The sequence below is a fragment of the Ursus arctos genome, unplaced genomic scaffold, assembly GCF_023065955.2.
Source record: "Ursus arctos isolate Adak ecotype North America unplaced genomic scaffold, UrsArc2.0 scaffold_2, whole genome shotgun sequence".
NCBI lineage: Eukaryota > Metazoa > Chordata > Mammalia > Carnivora > Ursidae > Ursus > Ursus arctos.
This window is the reverse complement of record NW_026622874.1, coordinates 8,023,116-8,046,360: the sequence shown is the minus strand read 5'-3', so window position 1 is coordinate 8,046,360 and position 23,245 is coordinate 8,023,116. Positions and strand designations below refer to the sequence as shown.

At 44.7% G+C, this 23,245-nt stretch overlaps 1 protein-coding gene across 3 annotated transcripts in view; it reads right to left on the bottom strand.

The window, feature by feature from the left end:
* NVL (nuclear VCP like) overlaps positions 1-23,245 on the bottom strand; it is a 90,150-nt gene that overhangs the window by 65,945 nt on the left and 960 nt on the right. For 2 of the 3 annotated variants that reach the window (XM_026509489.4, XM_044387961.3), the window contains exons 2-12: positions 20,220-20,293; positions 18,224-18,276; positions 18,042-18,141; positions 14,403-14,460; positions 13,381-13,635; positions 10,400-10,529; positions 10,017-10,093; positions 9,383-9,517; positions 7,291-7,392; positions 5,320-5,437; positions 1,272-1,416 (exon numbers count right to left, since the gene is read on the bottom strand). In XM_026509489.4, the coding sequence (XP_026365274.1) occupies positions 1,272-1,416; positions 5,320-5,437; positions 7,291-7,392; positions 9,383-9,517; positions 10,017-10,093; positions 10,400-10,529; positions 13,381-13,635; positions 14,403-14,460; positions 18,042-18,141; positions 18,224-18,276; positions 20,220-20,293 (1,247 nt within the window). The remainder of the gene's footprint in view (positions 1-1,271; positions 1,417-5,319; positions 5,438-7,290; positions 7,393-9,382; positions 9,518-10,016; positions 10,094-10,399; positions 10,530-13,380; positions 13,636-14,402; positions 14,461-18,041; positions 18,142-18,223; positions 18,277-20,219; positions 20,294-23,245) is intronic. The other variant, XM_057315573.1, reaches the window with a different exon arrangement.

The window sequence follows — 23,245 nt, the reverse complement described above, 5'->3', positions numbered from 1 at the left end:
GCTTGGCAAATAAAAAGGCACACACACAAATATCCATCTGTTTTCTCTAGGGGCTGAAGGTAAGTGTGGACAGCGCTACCGAGGGGTAAATCCAGCTGACGGGTGTACAGACACTACTCATACTATTCTTTCAACTTTCCTGTAAGCTTCAGATTTTTCAAAATACGGCCATCAACAAAAGCCCCTAAGGACTCTGTCGATGAGGGACACTGGGCAGATGAGCAGATGATTTTATCCAGCAGCGAACGCGCCCCACCGTGTCTATGTCTCTACGTAGGCTGGGCCCTGGACGAAACAAAGGCTTGAGGAAAAACACAGGCCTGACTTTGAGAACTCTTACTGCATTGTACACGTCCTGAAAGCAAGGGCTCCTACTTCTCTGCGTTCCTCATATCGCCCTCCACAGTGGTATGTGCACACGCCGCATGCTCAACGTGTCTGCTGAATAAATATGAACCACTAGAATGTTATATATCCCTGTACCGCGGGTTAACAGGAATGGGCGCACCTGAATGGCTGGGTGCCTGCAGAAGACCACGTGTGTGGCTACGGAAGCTGAAGAAGAAACTGGCCGACAATCCAAAGCTGAAGGACTTGCCTGCCAGGAAGGAGGAAGGATGACGTGTTCTCCCCACGCTCCCACCCATGTGCCTTATGAGCATTTCTCTGCCCTGCCTCCCCTGAGCGTCCTGCCCTCCCCAGCTCCCTTGCTATCCCATGACTGTCTCCTCTCACTACACACCACTCTTCCTGAAAGCTGCTGGGGGCCACAGATGCCAACATCAGTGTCACTAACCCTGAGCCAAAAGCCACCATAACTCCGGTAGTACAGAGGACCTCGCCGCTAGATTTCCACTCCCCGGCTTCATCGGTGCCTCCCGTGCAGTCTTTGCTTACTGAGATACTGGTGCAGCTTTCTTTGCTCTATGGACACTCAACCCCATCTACTAGGACAGGCTGGTCCTACAACGAACACACACAGCTTTCAGCTCTCTGGCTGCCTTTTGTCACGAAACCTGTGGTCTCAAGCAGGTTAGTCCAATAGGTGAAAGTGTGGTGCTCAAAGTAACCTCCACGTGGGCCAGCGAGCACGGCTCCGCTCCACAGCTCCCCATGCTGTCCCTCAGCCGATTAGTTGACTAAGTGACACCAGCCACGGATTCCAAATCAACGTTACTGGCACAAAAACGAAGAGAGAAAGAAAAGGCTACGTGGTACTTCTCACCCCTCGTGACATAGTGATGCACAAACTTCATCTTACAAGAGCGTACCTTTCCCTGGAGGCTTCGTCTGGGATCCCGAGGCATATCTCTCTGTCGAACCTTCCTGCACGTCTCAAAGCAGGGTCTAAGGCGTCCGGTCGGTTGGTGGCTCCAATGACGAGGACCTGGGCTGTCTCGGCCATGGTATTCAGATCTGGTAAGAAGGAGACACAGGGTGAGCAATGAACAAGACACCGGGGATGGTGGACAACGGTGCTTATGTAAGTCGTGTGAGTGGTTGGAGTAGTACACGTTTGGACGGCAATATATACACAAAGCTAACATTTACTAATGGTCTATTATGTGAAAGACGCAAGGAGCAAAAGTACACACTTTGTCCTCAGGCAGCTCATGGTCTATTGAGAAACCCACTGGACAAATCTTGTGTCTCATGGCGATGGGTATAAACAGAGCGTCACAGTGAGACAAAGGAAGACAGCATGGATTCATGGAGGAGGCCGCATTTAGGGAAGGCCTTGGAGGAGGACAGTATTCATAAGCAGGTCCAGGTTGATGAAGTTCTGCAGGAACAGAGGGTGTGAGTGACAGCAGAGGCACACGCATGCATGGCATGCTCAGAGAGGGGGGTCGCCCGGCAGCGGGGAGTCTGGGAGAGAATATGCAGCGCAGGTCTCCAAACAGCGGTGTGGCATTGGGGGGGCGGGATGGGGGGGATAGGGGGGATGGGGGGATGCACGGCAGGGAAGGGCAGCATATGCGCTAGAGTCTTCTGTTGCTCTGGCATTATCCAGAGACAGTTTTAGGAATGGCAGAATGCAGGGCCCAGCACATCTCCTTCCCGAGTCTGACTTCTCTCCACCGAGGCAGGGTAGAGGTCAGACCAGCAGAGGTCAGACCTGAGGTCTGAGGTAGCACTCCTCACAGGTAACAAGGTATCAAGGTAGGAGGATGCTAAGTCAGAATCTTAATAGCTGAGTCATGAGGAATCTGCAGAATATTCCTTAGCCCACAGGAAGCCAGGAAAGGTTTTACTGAGAAGATGTGTGTGTTGGAAAGATAATTCTAAGAGTAGAAAGGAACAGAGCAGAGCAGAGCTCAGTGTGATTTGACGGCAGGCATCAGGCAACAGAGGAGACAATAAGGCAGGAATGCGGGGAAGAAGCAAGAGAAGCCCACTTGCAGTGTGGGGCTGCAGATGCAGCCCGAAGCACTAAGTGACTCCCCGAGAAGGGGGTGAAGGGCGAGGGGAGGGGAGAGACCAAGAACACTCTGTCTGGACGAGGAGCGGGGGTGATACCATGGAGAGCGCGGAAATAGGAGAAAGAGCAGAGGGGCAGAAAGGGGAAGCGGGTCTGGCCCGGGCACATGGAGAGTGGGGTATCAGGCAGGCAGCTGGGAAGAGGAGTCTGACGCTGATCAGAAATCGAGGTTACGGATGCATTCATGTTCCCTGAAGAGCTGCTCATCAGACATCTGGGAAACAGGCAGAAGGCGAGACGAGAAGGCTGAGTGGGAAGCCTTACAGACTGCCTCTGTCTAAGGGACAGCTGACGGAGGCAAGCACAGCAGGGAATGGCTAAGGAGCTGCCAGACAGCCAGGACAAGGACAGAAAGACAGCTCTGGCGTTCAAACCACGCATGCCAACAATGCCCAGGACAAGGCAGTCAACGGGTGTGAAGACTCCCGAGAACCACCGTGCTGACACTCACTGGTGGCTTGCTGTGTGCCAGGCACTAGGGTGCAGTCAGCCCCTCAGCCAACCTCCGCCACCCCTGTAACAGGTAGGCGTTTAGATGAGGAAACTAAAGGACAGAGGTCCGGACAGATGAGCGCTGAAAGCCACCAGATCCGACCAACAGAGGTTCCCTCACGACTCTCCCAGGGTTAGCTTCAGTAAAATGCTGGGGACAGATGTGTACTGACGAGGGTGAGGTGCAGACCAGAGCAGAAGCAGAGGCCTATACTTCGCTGACAGTGACTACTCCTTTGATAAATTTTGGGTTGAGAAGAGAGGCACAAGGCGGTCCGTTTAAGTGAGACAGGAAGGCTCTTAAATACTTTCTGAAAACTCCATAAAAGCTCAAGGAAGAGACTCATGCTACGAGAGATCACTGAACATGCAAAAGAAACTTAAAGGAAACGAGGTGACACCTTATACTCATGAGATGCACACGTGCTTCCCATGAAAATGTTCTGACTATGCTGAGTGCCCCTGCACTGAGCCTGGGACGGAGCCAAAGCTGCTCCCCAGCTGGTTCACGTGGGTCTAATGCCCACAGCTACAACGACCAAGGGCGGGAATTCGCTTCCTTCTTCCAGGTTGGGTCACTCAGATGCTGTGGTCTCAGTGACACGCTCTGAGCATATCAGGGGTCAGTAACAGAATAATAGTCATAGGAATCTGTGAAATCTTCATTCATGAAAAATACCTTTCCACAGGAAATCAACAGTCAGCAACGGAAGCACTAATGTCAAATGCTGTTTTTTCCCATAGCATGAAAGATAAAAATCAGACCTCAGCTAGGACTGGCCACCCCCTCCTGCCAGTAACTTCAAGATAAATCCCATTCTTTTTCTCCCTCTTCCCCAGTATGATGTGATCATAATAAACTGACATTACATTAGCCACAAGTTTGAGTTCCGGAATATTATGGAAGACGTAAAGTCTTATTTCTTTCTACGCAGAGTAAAACCTGTTGTGGGGCACCAGCTCGCCTAAATAAAGCACGCATTTGCAGGTAGCCCATTGGCAGTACACGTGTGTGTAGACATCTGGAGCCTAACCCTGGCTTTGCCGATGACCCACTGTATATACCGGGCTGGCTCCCTAAGCATCACTTTCCTCATGGACATGATAGTATTTTAAGACGCTTTCCAGCTCTTAATAATTGGAGTTATGCCTGAGTGTAAGTTTTTGAAATTAGATAAAATTAGTTCTCTTATCCTGGGATAAGCATCCTGTCTCAGTATGACTGATGGTGTCTCTTTCCCTCTTAGAGAACCATGTATCTTATAACGGGTAACAATGTAGTTTCGATATGGTAATTCAGAACAGAGGCCTCAAAACAGGGCAAGAAAATTTGACACGAAAATAAAACAGCAGAATAAGCAACCTGCAGCCAGCACCAAGAGGAGCACAAAACCTGCACTACTTCAAATTATCTTGTGTACATAAACCCCATGCTATTTCACCGCAGGTAGGATCCAAAACTGTATCTGCCTTCCCTCCAAATTTCTATCTAAAGACAATTTAACAACACTGAAAAACAAGTTACAGACTGGGAGGAAATAACTGTAATATATTTAACAAAAAATCTGCTCCTCTAACAAATTAAAATATTCTTTCAAATCAATTTAAAAAAATTCAGAAACACAGTAAGCACAGGATGAGAAAGGGATTTGGGGTGATACAAATAGCCAAGAAATATGGAAATATGATCAACCTACAGCAAAACAGCGAAACGCAAAGAAGAACAAGGTGAGATCTCCCATCTTCACCACCGGCCTGTCAAACATGAAAACAAGTTGGGGTTGTGGAGGGACGTGAACACAGGGCATCTCAGAGCGTAAACCCTTCCAAAGGCAGTTTGCCACTTCCTATAAAATTTAAAGTGTATAACATTTAACCATCACCTTAATTTTTAGTATTTATCCTGGAAAAATACGTATGCACCAAAAAGACCCACTTAGGAGAGGCCCTACAGCTTCTTGTAAAGCAAAATACAAAACGACTTAAACATCCATCAAAATGGGAACGCTTACGTGCAGTTTAATAAATCTGTCCTAAAGAACACCACTCAGCAGTTAAAAGGTAATATTTAAATGTATTAAAACAGCCACATTTCTGAGAAGGAGCGTTAAGATACAAACAGCAAGTCATAGATCAATGTTGTGTGGTACAATCCCAGTTTTAAGAAGCAAAACAATGTTAGTGTGCTTGTGCGCATGTACAAACGCATTAAAATAACACTAAGATGTACTCCAAAAAATTAACGACAGAATCCTTTAGAAAGAGGATTGGTTTTTTTCTCTCAATACTTATACTATTAAAAAACTCCACAATTTATTATCTGAAAATGAATATTTTAAACTGACCATCCATGCAGGTGAGGAGCTGGGCTACAATTCTTCGTTCCATATCTTTTGAAGCAACTTCTCTCTTGGGGGTAATAGCATCAATTTCATCAATAAAAAGGACACAGGGTGCATTTGACTGGAAATAAAAACATCACAAAAGACAATCATAAAGACATTCCCCACACTGCAGCATAGTTTAGTATGTACATTTTAAAAAGTCCTAGAGTTCACAGGTCTTTCAGCCAGTGAGCAGCACTGAAGAAGGCAGCTCCCGGCCTCATCACTGCTGCTTTTCAGGACTGGAGACGCTGCACAGAGGACGGTGCGAGACTGCACACAGGCTACCACGCTTCCAACCCTCTCATCCACCCGTGCTTTGCGGTGACCAAGTCACTGCAATTCTTTCATCAACGAGGCATATCCGAGATGTTACGAAGTACGACCAGTGAGTGAGACACGCTGACCTAGAGAACCAGCAGCAGGCGGCCGTGAGGACGGTGATCGGGCAGGAAAGGGAGGGGAGTCCCCAGTACCACCGTGTGGACGAAAAGCACGTTCCCTGTGCGAGTTCTTCAAAGCTCAGACTGGACAGAGTGGAGAGAGGAGGTTCAGACAGAAGCACCAACTGACTGAAGCAAAGCAAAAGCCCCGGGGAGCAGAGCAGAGTCACGGTGGTCAGGTGCTGGGCAAGAAAGGCGTGGGCCGGCGCCCGTGAGCACACGTTCAGGCTGGGGAGACGCCGGGGGTGACGGTCACACAACACGTGAGCCCACTTACTTATTAATACCACAGAACTGTACACTTCAAAATGTTTAAAATGGCAAGTTTAACATATTTTACCACAATAAAAACAAACAAAAAGACAGAAGGATCAGTCAACATGAAAAATTTAAATGAAAATATCGAGAGATGCAGGACGCCTGGGTGGCTCAGTCAGTTAAGCATCTGCCTCAGCTCAGGTCACGATCCCAGGGTCCTGGGATTGAGTCCCGCATCGGGCTCCCTCTGCCTGCTGCTCTCCCTGCTTGTGTGCACTCTCTCTCTGTCTCTGGCAAATAAATAAATTAAAAATCTTTAAAAACAAAAACAAAACAAAAAAATATAGAGAGATGCAATCTCCAGCACACTCATACCTAGTTCTTCAGTGACACTGGTCATGCTAAGGGTCAGACTCTCAGCCTGGCTACGGCATCTCAACACCATGGGGACCAAGGCAATTCAAAGGGGTGATTTAGCCCATCACTAGCCGGCTGGCTTCTCAATCCTCTCAGTGATGACTTGGGCAGAGAAGCAGCGAGGACTGCTACAGACAGCACCCAGTTAGAGAGTCAAGTCACAGACAGCAAAGGTCTCAGGGGCAAGCACAAAAGTATCTGCCCGTGACCAGAAAAACTCAGTGAGAAAAGGAGGAAGAAACAGTAAGTGACGGTCATCAGAATTCAGCCGGAGGAAAGCATACAGTTCTCGACAAAGAACCACGTGATCTGCTTGGACCGTGTTGGTCGCTGACCCACACATCCTAGGGCACCTGGTTTCCTCAGGTAACAGGGGGACCGGGAGCATCTGCAGTCACCCGCATTTAACACCAGGAATTACAGTTAGGAGAAAATCCCATTTCTCTGGTAACAGGATTTTCTTTTCACTGGTTCACTTAGGCAAATACAGAAGAGTTTATCCTGGCATTTCTATGGCTGCTTTTACAATGTGATAATCCTAAAGGGGAAGAATTTTCACACTGCTCACAAGTTGTTTGCTAAACTTAATTTGGGGAAAATAAAAGTGAAAGGAAATACCACCAGGATAATCTGTTTTCGACATACAACCACTGGCTATGACAGCCTGAACTTGTCAGCAATTACACTCATGCTTGATTTCAGATTAAACAGATGAGTTTAGCCAACAGTCTGCACCCGTGAATCTACTTGAAGCATTTAGGCATCACGGGCTCTCGGTCATAACTGCAGGCGGCCCGACGTGTGTGGGACTCACCACGGCCTGCTCAAACAGCTCCCTCAGCTTCTGCTCAGACTCCCCAGACACTCCGGATACAATCTCCGTGGCAGCTACCTTCAGAATCAGGAGGTCCAGTTCCTGGAGAGAAACACATGAGAGGATGACCACATTGTCAGCGTTGATCTTCCCTCCCTGTTCCTTATTCAGGCCCTCTCTCAAAATGTCACTGTTTGAGGGGCACCTGGGTGGCTCAGCTGTTAAGCGTCTGCCTTCAGCTCAGGTCATGATCCCAGGGTCCTGGGATCGAGCCCTGAATCGGGCTCCCTGCTCGGTGGGAAGCCTGCTTCTCTCTCTCACACTCCCCTTGCTTGTGTTCCCTCTCTCGTTGTCTCTGTCAAATAAATAAATAAAATCTTTAAAAAAAAAATGTCACTGTTTGAATGCATGATTTTCTGAGAAACTTCCAGCTTTCTGTGTTGGTCTGATGAGAAACATTGTTAAATATACGCAACTAATGAATCATCGAACTTTGCATCAGAAACCAGGGATGTACTGTATGGTGACTGACATAATATAATAAAAAAACATTAAAAAAAAAATCTATAGTTTTATCAAACACAGCGACTGGACACCTGCCACTTGTTTTCACTTTATAGAAGGCACTGTGCAACCCTGTTGTCACCTCTTCTGAGTCAAGGGTCTAGACTCTCCAGAAAGAGGTTCTCCCCTGCTTAGAGACGAGCCAGAACAATTCCCGCTATTTATCTGCTGGGAAGGAAGGGCAGGGATCGTGACACAGTTGTGTTCCATGGGCCAACTGGAGTGTGTCACCCCTGCTTCCAGGGAAGGAGCCCGTTACAGTCAGAGGACAGGCTCCCGACGTGAAGAAGGGGCAAGCGTGGCCGCCCCACCAGCACACACGGCAAGCAGCCTGCCTGCATCCTCCTGTTGTTCTGCAAATCACTGCCTCAGCCACGGGCACCCCTGGAGATACCAGCCCACATGCTGCACCCTAAGTCTCCCACTCGCGACAGCTGTGACTGCATACGTTTACTTGTGTGAGGGCTGCCTCACGCGGCCTCTGCTACGAGACTGGGATTGCTGTACTCATTGCTGTATTTCAACGTCTGCCTTGCGGCAGCCACACAACAATTTACTCAACCAAGGAACAAATGAGGCAAATCTATCAGTTCTCCTGTAAGAACGAGCTCCCTGCACAGAGCACTAACCTATTTGTCACTGGTATAAAACAGTATTCCTCAAACTGAAGTCACTCGGACGCTGTGCATTTTACCACCCAACACACTTTCCGAAAAATCTGATGGGATGAAAATAAGATTGCTACCTTTTCATTTTGCCACCTACGTATGATCACCATTTTAGAAAGGCTATTTTAACACTAAAAAGTATAAGAATGTGGGGCTCCTGGCTCCCTCAGTCAGTGGAGCATGGGACTTCTGATCTCAGGGTCATGAGTTCGAGCCCCACGTTGGGTGAAGACATTACATAAAAATAAAAAAAAAAATCTAAAAAAAGAGAAGTATAAGAACATGAGTCTGGATGGAAATTTTGAGTAAATTTAGCTCTGTGAAAAACAACACAATCTTTAGTTTTCTTATTTACTGCTTACTGCTTTTGAGAACCACTGGCTTAAAAGGAAAGAAAAGTAACTAAAACATAAGCTGCTTTTCAAAAAAATGGTGTTTACAGGGGCGCCTGGGTGGCTCAGTCGGGTAAGCATCTGACTTCAGCTCAGGTCATGATCTCAGGGTCCCGGGATAGAGCCCCACATGGGGCTCCCTGCCCGGCAGGGAGTCTGCTTCTCCCTTTCTCCCTGCTGCTCCCCCTGCTTATGTGCTCTCTCAAATAAATAAAGATGTTTAAAAAAACTTTTTTTAAAAAGGCTGTTTACACCCACGTTACCTCACTTCCCACCCAACCCTGCCATCTAAATAACTGGCTGCACGAAAACAAACAGCATCTCACAAACAGCAGCACGACGGCGAGAAATGCAGCGAAGTCGATCCTCCGGAGAATGTGCCAAGTCTGGTTCAAGTTGACCAAAGAGGAACAACAAAGACACATGGAACAAAAGCTATGCAAGCAAAGGCGTGTGGGCAAACCTCACCCCAGCAATGGCGTGTGCCAGCAACGTCTTCCCGCAGCCCGGTGGCCCGTGAAGGAGGACTCCGCGCGGCGGGGTGGCGCCCAGGTGCTGGTATACCTCGGGGTGACGCATGTGGATGAGCATCTTGCAGACTTCCTGGAGGGAATGGACAGGAAGGATGTCTTTCTCGGCCCAAGAGGAGAATGGAAGGAAACAGCCTCCTCTTTCAGCAAGTTTGAAGCCAAGGCTGAAGCCCAGCTCTGGTGCCTAACGGGCGACTCTGGCTGGAACCTCTCCACGCCCTCTCTTCCCCAGCTGTCATACCATCTACCTCGAAGCCTCGCAGACATGACGTGTGGTAAGTGGAACAGAGCAGACACTAAGTAAACATTAACCATCACTGCTACTTCTGCTACAGCAGTATCACTCATGAAGCACGCATCTTCCGCACACCATAATCCCCGTGGTAGAAAAGTGGAAGGTACTATGCTGCCTTTACCCCTCAGCATCCTGAAGGTCCAAGTCAGGTTTGCCCTTCTCCCCTCCCCAGGCTCCTCTCCACACCCAGCTCCTACCAGAAACAAAGAGGCAGACTTTGTTTGAATAATTGATCGGCAGTAAGCCCACCCGAGTAAAATTCTGCACTCAAACTGACCTTCAACGTCGTATCATTGCCTCCAACATCTTCAAACTTCACCTTGGAGACCCGTAACTCTAGCCCCTTGGCTTTAGCTGGTACATAAAAGAGAAGAAAAGATGAGTGACTCAGTAGTAACTCAGAGTTCTACTGAATAATATCTAAGTAAACTGAGGTCCATGGGACACTGAAGGCTTTTCCCATAGACATCGCAGCACACAGCAGGTCCAAGCATGAGGGCTGGGACTGAGGACACCTCTCCTGAAGCCTGCTCACTTCCCCTCTCCCCTACCCCCATCCTGGGGACTCGCAGCTGGCCACCCCATCCTGCAAAGCCCATGCGCCACCCTGCCCCCCCGGAAGCCCACTTGCCACCCTGTTCCCCGGGACTCGCAGCTCACCTTTCCGCTGCAGGACAGCTTCTATTTCTCCATCTGCTTCCTGAAGGTCTTTCTTCCTTTTGCTTCCTTTGCTCTTCAGCCTACCTTTCCTTTTTTCATTACTCTCCAGAAGAGAAGCATCTTTGGGATCCTGGAAAGAAAAGAAATTTCAATATGCCTCGCTTGAAATCACAGTACCTGTGATGTCTTCTTCAAGATGGGCATGACTGAATAGAATGCAATCCCGGCCGGGCACTGGCACCTATGCCCGACCTCTGTGCTCAGGCATGGTCCCTGCTAGGGATCGGCCTTTTCCAAAGGGAAAGCTGAGTTTCTATCCTGTACATAAAACCTTCCTTTCCAGACTCTTCTACTTAGAATTAATCTCTTCCTCACATTCCTAGAACACTGAATTTGCAAGTGCATGATAGCCTGCCACAATCTGCCTTGTACGTGACCACTTCTGTGTCTCTCACAGAACTGTGAGCTTCTGGGGTTGAAACACTGACGTTCACCTTGTACTTCTCACCGAGGCTTTTACCAGTGGGTCTTCATGTGATGTCTGATGAGTCACTAAATTAAACAGGACTATGGAGCTGCTTTAAAAGCCATAAAAAAAGTATGATTCAACACAAGAGTCAAGCTATTTCCTTAACCTTGCAATAACCATCTCTAAAAACAGATGATTAATGTAGAGATTTGGAAAAGGTCCATTAATAATTCAAAAGGAGAAAGGTTTTGCCAAGTCAAAAGTCTTGGTTCTTGGAAACCACTTACATTGAGTTGTCCAAGAGAAACACAATGCCACATAATTTTAAATATGTTCTAGGAGCCACCACATTTAAAAAAGGGAAAAAGCAACAAGTGAAATTAATTTAGCATTTAATCAAATATATTCAAAATGTTATCATTTCAACATATAATCAGTATAAAAAATTGAGGTCTTATGTTGTTTTTTATAGCAAGTCTTCAAAGACCAATGTGTACTTTATGATCATAGCACATCTCAACTCAGACACTAAATATTTTTAAGATTTTATTTATTTGATAGAAGACAGAGAGCGAGCACAAGCAGGCGGAGCGGCAGGCAGAGGGAAAGGGAGAAGCAGATTCCCCACTGAGCAGGGAGCCCGATGTGGGGCTCGATCCCAAGACCCCAGGATTATGACCTTAGCCGAAGGCAGATGTTTAACAACTGAGCCATCCAGGCGCCCCTCAGACACTAAATTGTAATGGGAAATAATCTGTATCTAGGTTTCATAAAATTTACAGCTGAAAGAGTAGATTTACATACCCAAGTTGTTCCAAAGAGACTTAGAAGTTTTATAATAACCGAATTGACCATTATTTTATAAATTTGAGTTAAAAATTCAGTCCCTCATTTACACTAACCACATTCTGAGTGCTCAAGAGCCACACGTGGCTAGCACTTAGCACGCTGGACAGTGAGCCCCAGGGGCATCCTCAGGGACTAGTGTGGGACAGATTACTGTGAATCCCCTCTCCTTCTGTCAGGAGTTAAAAACAGTTAAGGTTGGTGCCCAGTGTGTTCACTCTGTGATAATTCACCCAGCTTTACTTTTATGTATGGTATAGTTCAACTTAGAAAGGTTAAAAAAAAAGTGTCTACTTATTCTCTGCGTTTTCGTGGTGTACCCATTTGTGCAGGCTCCCTCAAGGCATTACCCTAAGCTCAAAATGAGCGAGCCACAGGCTGGTTTAGCACTAACTTCCCTTTCTCCGACAACGACCAACCTACCGTAACACACGCCCAAAGTACCTATTCTTGAACTCGCACCAGTAAATGCATCTTGGAAGACTCCTCAGGCACTAATTCAACAAACAACTAAATGTCAGGTGTATTTTGTTTTTTATTCTTTTTATTCTTTTTTGAAGATTTTATTTATTTATTTTAGAGAGACCAAGAGAGAACGAGAGAGAGAGTGAGAGAGAGAAAGCACACACACACATGCACGAGTGGGGGCAGAGGGAAAGAGAGAATCTCAAGCAGGCTCCAAGCCCAGTGCAGAGCCCTATGTTGGGCTCGATCCCAGAACCCTGAGATCATGACCTTAGCCAAAGCCAAGATTCAGACACTCAACCGAATGAGCCACCCAGGTGCCCTGTTAGCTCCATTTTAGCCATGGAGACACTATTAAACAAACCAAAGGTCCTGCTCCCCTGAAGCTGACGTTCTAGTGGAGAAAGTCAAAGAAAAAACTCAATGAAACAATTACACAGTAAGTTCTAAGTGGTCCTAAGTGCCTGATGAAAAGGAGATGAGCAGGGTCAGGAAAAAGTATCCAACAACGTGGTATTTTACACGTCGAGGAAGGATGCTGCCAAGATCACAGGGAAACAAGATGTGAGTCACTGGAATCTGGGGACAGTTCCAGACAGAAGCACAAGGGCACATGCCCCAGGTGAGTGTGTGTGGCGCATTTTAGAAAAAAGGCAAGCCCACGGCAGCCAAGGAGATGACTGAAGGACCAGCAGAGCAGCGGCGCACACACAGGCTTTCCTGGCCACTGTAAGGCCTTCGATTCCAGACTGAATGAAGCCATTTTTAATACATGAATGAGAACAATCTGACTTGCAAAAACAACATCTGTGGGGCCCCTGGGTGGCTCAGTCAGTGAAGCATCTGCCTCCAGCTCAGGTCATGATGTCAGGGTCCTGGGATCGAGTCCCACATCGGGCTCCCTGCTCAGCGGGGATTCTACTTCTTCCTCTCACACTCTCTCAAATAAATAAATAAAATCTTAAGAAACAAAACAAAACGACATCTGTGTGTGGAGAATAAACTGGGGGGAGGTTATTTTAGTAGTTAAGGCTTGCACCTGGACAGAAATGGTGGCAGTAACAGGATGTAACCACGTTTTCCGTGTGCTTCCAAATTCCCACACCCTTCATGAAACACAAGAATCTGCTGATGTTACATTCAGTGAAAAGATGATAAAGCGCTCTGACTACTTAGGGCTAAAATTCCACTACAGAAATACCTCTATCTCAGATGCTGGCTTCTTATGAGTACTCTTCTCGTCTGTCACGTCTGTCTTTACACCAGCTCTGTCGATAAACCAGCCTCCCTCAGAACCGCTGGCCGGGGCCTTCAATGGGATGGAGCCTGCGTCAGAAGGTGTCCATGGGGTCGAGCCAGTGGTTTCTCTGGGCTCCATCTCAGGAGCACTTGAAATGGAATCAGGATGTCCTTTCCGATATAAGGAGAGCAGGGAGCTGTTCATGTGATTTGCTGCCTGGCAGAAACACGATGTTAGCATGAATTACTGGAAGGTACTTGTGGAAGGCTAGTTACCCATATATTCCATTTCCCGCAGCTCCTCTTATAGCATTTCAGCCAGAAAACACTGAGGTCCACAATAAGACGCTTCACAAACACACATTTACTGTTCATAAATAGTGTCCCCCCCTTAACCTCAAGATAATGCACCAATTCATAAACGGAACTTAAATAAAACCAAGTAAGTAAGCTCGCTTTTAAAAAATACAACAGAATCATGTACGAAAATGAGCTGGTTGTCGAGGAGAGTCACTGCTATCCTATCAATTCAATACTCAATCAGATATAACTCATTATCATCCTTTGTTAATAAATTAAAAAACTGAATTACCATTGGGGAAAAAATAGAGTAAGTTACAAATCATCTAGCATACTATTTCTACATTTCCCTTTAATCAAAGCCTACTTCTTGGTAACGCCAGCCCTTTGGCAAAAAATGTATCCTTTTCTCAATTTTTACTCTTAATTCCCCTTTCTCTTCCCATGTGCCCTTATTTCTGGCCACTCTCTTCCCCCTTTTTCCCTACAAAATAGACTATAGACACAAATACTGAAAGGATGGCCTTCCAGAGAATTCTTCCATGCCATACACAGCAAGTATTCAATTATTTATTGATGGAGATGTTCGACGTCTCTGATTCTATTCCATACTGATTTTTTTTTGAAAGGAGGGTTCATAATGATTAAACAAAACAAAGTGGGTCCATTAAATGTCTGGTTTACCTGCGGATCTGGGTAATCTTCCATATTTGAATCGTCATCTGAATAGCTTTCAGTAAACCTCAGTAAGAAAAGGAAAAGAAACATTTTAAAGGCTTTTCTCCCACATCCTAAATAAATGACTACCCCAAACAAAAAATATCCTAAGGTGAACTATTATGGTGGTTAAGGGTCCAGGCTTTGGAGTTAAGAGAAATCTGGATTCAAACTACGACGCTGCTGGTTACTAGCTTCTACTTAAACTCTGTGAAGATCAGCTTCCCTATCTATAAAGAGGGAGAATAAATAATGTCCACCTCAATGGGTTATTAGAGGATTCAACAGAAGCTCACCAAGTCCTTAGAGTACATAATACATGCTTAATACATTGTGGTTGTCTTAATCCTAGCAATAAAGAAAAGTGAAATGCAAATTCCTATCAGAACCAAGGGTCTCATTAGGACTATCAGACACCAAAAAAAGGAAATATTCCAGCGAGCCATAATTACGTAACTGCGTAACAAATTCACAAATTCCACATGACCCAGCCATGTGACCAGGTGGAATTTTCCCAAGCCTGTCCATGAGAAATGAAGGTACAAGAGGTTTTCTATCATACAGTGAGGAACAGGCATAAATCCTAATAACTACAAACTGAGAATGCAATGTCAGTTCATCATAACCCAGAGCTTGGGGCGCCTGGGTAGCGCAGTCGTTAAAGAGTCTGCCTTCAGCTCAGGGCGTGATCCTGGCGTTCCGGGATCGAGTCCCACATCGGGCTCCTCCGTTGGGAGCCTGCTTCTTCCTCTCCCACTCCCCCTGCTGTGTTCCCTCTCTCGCTGGCTGTCTCTCTGTCACATAAATAAATAAAATCTTAAAAAAACAAAACAAAACAAAAAAAAACCCAGAGCTGATATTTAATAGCTTCAAGTAATAACAGGACCCTGCTACTATTTAATATCTTAAATATCTTTACCTAAAGATTTATTTCATCTAAAGATTAAAATATCTCTAGAAAATAATTAAGAAAAGGACTCTTCCTAAGTAAAAAGGTTTACATGAATGCTATGACCCACCTTTATAATTAAGACATGAATTCTTTTGTTATTCATTAAATTCTAATAATGTAAGTTTGGACATTTCTAATCAATGTAAAGAAGGTAGATTATTCAACTATTTGGGAAAAAAAAACAACATCTTGCCCTAGGAGTCACACCCTACAAAGTTAATTACAAATGGATTAAAGAGTTAAACGTAGGGGCGCCTGGGTGGCACAGCGGTTAAGCGTCTGCCTTCGGCTCAGGGCGTGATCCCTGCATTATGGGATCGAGCCCCACATCAGGCTGTTAAGCTGTGAGCCTGCTTCTTCCTCTCCCACTCCCCCTGCTTGTGTTCCTCTCTTGCTGGCTGTCTCTATCTCTGTCGAATAAATAAATAAAATCTTAAAAAAAAAGAGTGAAATGTAATGCTATAAATAAACAAGGAAAAAGTACGGGTAACTATCCCATATACTCCTGTGATAGAGGTCTTTCTAAGCACATCAGCATCAACCATAAAGGAAAAGACTGACAGATCTGACTAGGTAAAGATGCAGGACTTCTCCAATCAAGACACTTTAAACAAAAATAAAAGACAAATGGCAAAATGGAGCAATCTGTAAAACATATAAAAGGAGGTGCTATTTTATACAAATGGATCTGACAACTATTATAGAAAATTCAAATACCTCTCAAATGAAAGACAAAACCCATAAGCAAGAAACTAACAGAGGAAACATGAAACAGTCAAAAATCTAACCTCACTAGTTCTCCAAAAACTACAAATAAAAATATATCAATTTTGGGGGCGCCTGCGTGGCTCAGTCATTAAGCATCTGCCTTTGGCTCAGGTCATGATCCCAGGGTCCTGGGATTGAGTTCCGCATTGGGCTCCCTGCTTGGCGAGGAGCATGCTTCTCCCTCTGCCTCTCACCCTGCTTGTGCTCTCTCTCTTTCTCTCTCTCTGGCAAATAAATAAATAAAATCTTTTTTAAAAAATCAATTTTTGCCCATGAAACTGGCAAAGATTAAAGAATAGTACCACTAGGACCACAAGGGTGCAAAGAAATGCACAATTTATACAAAGCTGATGGGAGTATGAACCCAGGCAACTTTGTTTGGAAGACAACTCCAGATGTGCCAGAAATCTCAAAAATACATCTTTAAGCCCAGAAACACCACTTCAGGAATTAAATATTAAAAAACCAAAGAAATGTATACAAACACACATGTGCTAAAGGATTATTTACTACACATACGATAGTGCAAAACTGGAAACAACCAAATGTCCACGAATACAGAACTAGTTAAGAAAATGATGGTAAATCCAAATGAAAAGGCAGCAAAGTGAAAAGGAGCTACCAACACAGACCCTATAGACATAAAAGAAAAATGAGAGGATATCTTGAAAACTTCATGCCAACAAATTCCACACCTTAGCTGAAATGGACACGTTCCTTTAAAAGTACAATCTGCCAGGGGTGCCTGTGTGGCTCCATCGGTTAAGCGTCTGCCTTCAGCTCGGGTCATGATCACAGGGAGCCTGCTTCTCCCTCTCCCTTTGCCTCTCCCCTCTGCTCATGCTCACTCTCTCTCTCTCAAATAAATAAAATCTTAAAACACACACACACACACACACACACACCAATTTACCAACACTGATAAAAGAAGAAAAAGAAAATAGGAAAAGTCCTAGATCTAGCAAACTTAGTTACCTAAATCCTTTCCAAAAAGAAGCCTCTAGGCCAAGATGAATTCTAGCTGAATTCTAACAAATTATTTAAGAACATTAACATTACACTAACTTTTTCGTCAAACACAGACAAAACAACATTTTCCAACTAATTATTATGAAGCCAGTATAACCCTAATATCAAAATCTGATGAAGACGTTGCAAAAAAGAAAAAAATTCAGACCAATATGAATACAGACATAACCATGTACAGAAAAAGATTAACAAACAGGACTTAACAATATCTAAGAAGGATAATACATCAGGACCAAGTAGGGTGTATCCCAGGATGCAAGACTGGCTTAACGCTCAAAAAATCAACGTAATTCACCAAACTAACAGAACGAAGGGAGAAAAATATCATGAAATCTTTCATTAAGTGCATAAAAAGCATTCATGATAAAAACCCTCAATATTATTTCTTAAATGGCAAAATTAGTTGGTACCTTTTTACGTATCTGGCATTGTATTAGGGCAGAGAAAAACAAAGATAACGAGACAGGTCTGTTGCAGATACACATGTAACAATCTCAACACCACAAGACAAGCATTATAACAAGTATCTGTAACCAGGAGTTAAGGAAACACGCAGAAAGGCGTCTAAGAAGGCCCAACAAAGGCACTGCCATGGCCGTTTGAGGGCTGGGTGGGAGTTCATGGTGGGGAAATGAACACTCCAGCTACAAAAAGCCACTCATACAAAGGCACAAGGATGTGTCCTCTGTAGGCAACTGTGAGCATTCAGCAGGCCTGAAGCAAAGGTCTAGAGACGTTAGGTAAGTATTACATGCGGCCTTGGTGGCAATGAAGAACCACTGAAAATTTTACAAATAGGAATGTAATGTGATTGGGTCCATGCTTAAGAAAAATGCCCCCTTTTCTGTAATCCTTACTCATTATCCTCTTCGCCTTGTCTTGCTCTTTTTGCCAGATGTTCATCTTCTAATTCTGTTAGATCCTTAAGTTCTTTCTCACTAGTAATTATGTTAAATACTGAAACAAAAAGAAAAATGTCATGAGCTAAAACAATTTTTTAACTTCATTAATAATTCAGCTCTAACACTAAAAGACTCACCTTTTTCTACCTGAATCCTAAAAGCATTCCTTTTTCTTCGACCATAGTCTACACTGAAAAACATAACAAGAATCTCAGTACAGTGGTCTCCACCAACATTCTCCCATTAAACTCAGTCTAAATTGATCACATTAATTTGCACAAGTATGTAAGTATTTCACTGTATTCAGCCTGACCATAAGCTTATTTTCAAGCAACTTCTGCGTTTACATTTTCACTATGGTAAATTTTTCTTTTTTTCTTTTTTTTTTTTTTTTAAAGATTTTACTTATTTATTTGAGAGTGAAAGAGGGAGCTCACGAACAGGAGGGAGGGGCAGAGGGAGAGGGACAAGCAGACTCCCTGCTGAGCAAGGAGCCTAATATGGGGCTTGATCCCAGGACACTGAGATCACAACCTGAGCTGAAGGCAGACCTTTAAGTGACTGAGCCACCCAGGAACCCCATAAATTTTTCTTGATTAGAGATGGGGTTACAGCATCAGAAACACTGGCAGCTTGTACTGGAAGAGACAGGAAGGATGAAGCAAAGGAATGCTGCTGGAGTTCTGGGATTCTACAGAATGGGCCATCAGCTGTGGACACAAATGACCCTTCAAAGACAGGGATAAATGACTCTAAAGGAAGCTCAGAGGTTGGAGGGCTGCGACCACCAGCTTGGGCCCAGGGAGCCCAGGTCCAGGGAGCACACTGTCTCCTCCTCAGATCCAAAGGACAGGGTGGCCATCCTAGTGGGCTCACAGGCCAGAGCACTGAAGCAAATTAATCCAATATGATTGGTGCTTTTAAAGAGTAAGAGGAATGCCTAGCTGGCGCAGCTGGTAGAGCACAAGACTCTTGATTTCAGGGTTGTGAGTTTGAGCCCCACGTTGGGTATAGAGATTACTTAAAATCTTAAAAAAATAAGAATAAGAGATTAGGATACAGACAGACGCACAGAGGAAAGACCATGTGAGGACACGTAGAAGACAGCCACCTGCAAGCCAAGGAAAAACCTTAGGAAAAACCAACCCCGCCAACGCCTTGATCAATCACTGACTTCCTGCCTCCACAACTGCGAGGCCTCAAACTTCTGTTGTTTAAGATCCCCTGCCTCTGATACTTTTTTATGGCAGTCCTAGCAAACTAGTATACTAACAAGAAGAAAACAGAGACTCTGAAATACACAAAGTGGTGATAATTCATGGAGTGAGGTATCAGGAAAGGTGGGGCTAGAGACACAAGAGAAAAACTGAATCTTTAGGGGGAAGCCTGGAGACATTTCAAGGTAGCCAGGAAGCTCGGGGAGATCATGCTTGATGGTTTTAATTCTTCAATGAGACAGGAAAAGAGGCAATACTCCTTTTTTTTTTTTTTTTTTTTAAGATTTTATTTATTTATTTGACAGAGAGAGACAGCAAGAGAGGGAACACAAGCAGGGGGAGTGGGAGAGGGAGAAGCAGGCTTCCCACAGAGCAGGGAACCTGATGTGGGGCTCGATCCCAGGACCCAGGGATTACAACCAGAGCTGAAGGCAGATGCCTAACAACTGAGCCACCCAGGCGCCCCAAGAGGCAATACTCCTGACCAGACTGTAAGGTACTGAAGGAGAAGCAGCAGCCATTCCCCTTAGTAACAAGAACAGCATCTTGCATAAATTGATAAATCTCTGTATAACAAAATTGAATTCTAAACTTATGGACTGGTGAACGAATGCCAGCAGCAATTAATATCAATTAGAAATTCGGGCAGGGGGGCGCCTGGGTGGCACAGCGGTTAAGCGTCTGCCTTCAGCTCAGGGCGTGATCCTGGTGTTGTGGGATCGAGCCCCGCATCAGGCTCCTCTGCTATGAGCCTGCTTCTTCCTCTCCCACTCCCCCTGCTTGTGTTCCCTCTCTCGCTGGCTGTCTCTATCTTTGTCAAATAAATAAATAAAATCTTTAAAAAAAAAAAAAAAGTAATTCGGGCAGGATGGAAACTGAAAATAAAGACAAGAATCTGGAGACTATAGCTTTTTACCTGTACATTCTTTGTAAATCAGATGCTAAGACTCCAATGTCCACGTATTTGCCACATCTGTTACTGGTGAGGTACTAAAACAGAAAATATGACAAACGTTCAACACTCAGTATTTCAAACTCAGTGATTTTAATCGGAGATTGAGCTATTCAAACATGTTATGCTTTAATGTACACTCTTCATTATTAAGCATATCAGAAACATAAGAAAAAATCACTACATAATTATCAAGCCTGGAATTAGAGAATTTAATTAACATTATTAATCACTATGACAGCACAGTAACAACAACTAGAATAGCTATAAGGAGGTAGTAAGTGAGGGCTTATTATATCCTAAATTCCCAAATACCCCAGAACAAAGCACTAAGCTCACAAGGGCATCAAGGGCTATTTAAATCTGAGGGAGCATCATAATATTTGCCAGCTGTCCAACACTGCAGGAACTTCTAGCCTGAGACAATTCATGGTCTCAATATTAAATCACCTTTGGATGATGTCAGATCTTTGCAAAACCGGGTTTTCAGCAGTTGCTGTAAGTAAATCCTTGCAAAAATTAATGTGGGGGGCACCTGGGTAGCACAGTTGTTAAGCGTCTGCCTTCGGCTCAGGGCGTGATCCCAGCGTTATGGGATCGAGCCCCACATCAGGCTCCTCCACTGGGAGCCTGCTTCTTCCTCTCCCACTCCCCCTGCTTGTGTTCCCTCTCTCGCTGGCTGTCTCTGCCAGATAAATAAATAAAATCTTAAAAAAAAAAAAATCAATGTGGAACAGGAAATGAGAGTGTCAGGGTCAATCTGACAAACCCCACTGGTTAAGTGTGACTGTTTAAAAATGGAACACAACTATATTAATTTTCCTTCTATTTTTATATACCATTTTTTCAAAAAGCTACTAAGTTATTTGGATTAAACAGTCAGGAAGCAGCTTGAACCTAACTACTTAATAAACCGAGTAGGTATTACTTGGCCTAGAGGCACCGTGAAAAACTCCCAAGAAACTGAGGGCTCCATGCACCTGTTGCAGGGCCTTTGACACGTTCTTCTAGCAGCACTCACAGTCCCATGAGGGAGGTTAGTTTCCCCCATTTTATAGATGGGAAAGTCTCAAAGAAACTTTAAAAGATATTTACTTGGCAGCATGTAAATTACAGGGCCAGATTTCAAACCCAGAATGTCTACCAACTTCCATGTTTCAATGCTTGCTGGTCATCCAGTCAAGGTATGCCTGACTTCAGACAGCAGTTTCTTCTCAAGAATCCTTAACAGGATAATGGTCTCAGCATAAATGCCTCCAGTGACAAGAGACCAGGTATCCAAAGCAGACTCTTCTAGTGAGTCTTCCCCTTCTCTGGATTCCTAGAGCACGCTGTCATTTACTACAGTTAATTCTGACTTAGACATATTTGTGTGCATCTCATATCCACTACAAGTCAAACAGTTTCTTGATGGCAGCAGAAATACAACCACTTTAATCGGCTACATTTGGGGGTGGTCTGTTATGCAGCAATAAATAACTGATATGCTTGTTAAAAGGAGACAAATGTACTACTTGTGGGAAAAAGCCTAAAATATACCACTAAGTGAAAAAAAGCAGAATAGATGAGCCTGTTCGTGTGAATATATACACACATATATATAGACATAAGTGCGTACATGCGTACAAAATTTTAAGATAAAATAGAAACTCGCCACGGGTACCCCTACAGAAATGAAGATGAAGGAATTCTTTTTCTTTTATGTCCCTCTGTCCCTTCTATTTTAAACCATAAGAACCTACTGTTTTCATAATGAGCCAAAGCAAAAGCAATAGAGAAAAACAGATAATGTGAAATGGTGAAGAGCTGAGAACGGCCACTGGATTCTGCCATGAGGAGCGAAGGGCCTGTGCCTGGCATGTCTGAGGTCAGTGTGGTGAGGACGGTGAAAGCAAGGCGGACAGCAGAAGGAAACAGGAGAGACGCCCGGGTAGCTCAGTCGGTTAAGTGTCTGCCTTCGGCTCAGGTCATGATCCCAGGGTCCTGGGATGGAGTCCCATATCGGGCTCCCCACTCAGTGGGGAGTCTGCTTCCGTCTCCCTCTCTGCCCCTTTCCCTGCTCATTCTCTCGCTCACTTTCAAATAAATAAATAAAGAAAATATTAAAGAAAAAAAAAGAAGGAAACAGAATAAAAACGTAGACGGGGCCAGACTATGTCAGACTCTGTAGGATGGGTTTTTCTCTAGATACTCTGGGAGTCTACTGAAGGGGTTTTCTGAGCAGGGCCCTGCCAAGCTCCGTTTAAAAGGACCTCCCTGGCTGCTCTGCAAAGAACAGACCTTAGGTAGAACTAAAAGCAGAGATCAAAGTGGTTTGGGCTACGATGTTTGGAGGCACAGTCGGGAAGGAGGGGCTGGGTTTAGAATATATTTCGATGGTAAAGCCAGATAAATTCCTGACTAATTGGTTACAGAAAGAGAAACAAAGGGGTAGTAATGGTTGTTACGGTTTTTTTTTTTTTTTAAATATTTTTTTTTTTTTTTTTTTTTTAAAGATTTTATTTATTTATGTGACAGAGAGACAGCCAGAGAGAGAGGGAACACAGCAGGCGAGTGAGAGAGGAAGAAGCAGGCTCCCAGCAGAGGAGCCTGATGTGGGACTCGATCCCGGAACGCCGGGATCACGCCCTGAGCCGAAGGCAGACGCTTTAACGACTGCGCTACCCAGGCGCCCCGGTTGTTACGGTTTTTGACCCTGATAACTGGATGGATGGTAGTGTCATTTACTGAAATAGAGAACATTGGGAAAGGATGTGTTTGGAGGAGAATATCAAAATATTCAGTATGGGTATGTTGTGGGAGATACTCATCAGACATTCAAGAGGAAATGTCGAGTAGGCAGCTGGATATTCAAGATAAAATCCACACTGGACAGATGAGTCTTGGAATATATAGATAGTATTTAACATATTCGAATATACAGGGACACCTGGGTGGCTCAGTTGGTTATGGGTGGCTCAGTTGGTTAAGAGTCTGCCTTCGGCTCAGGT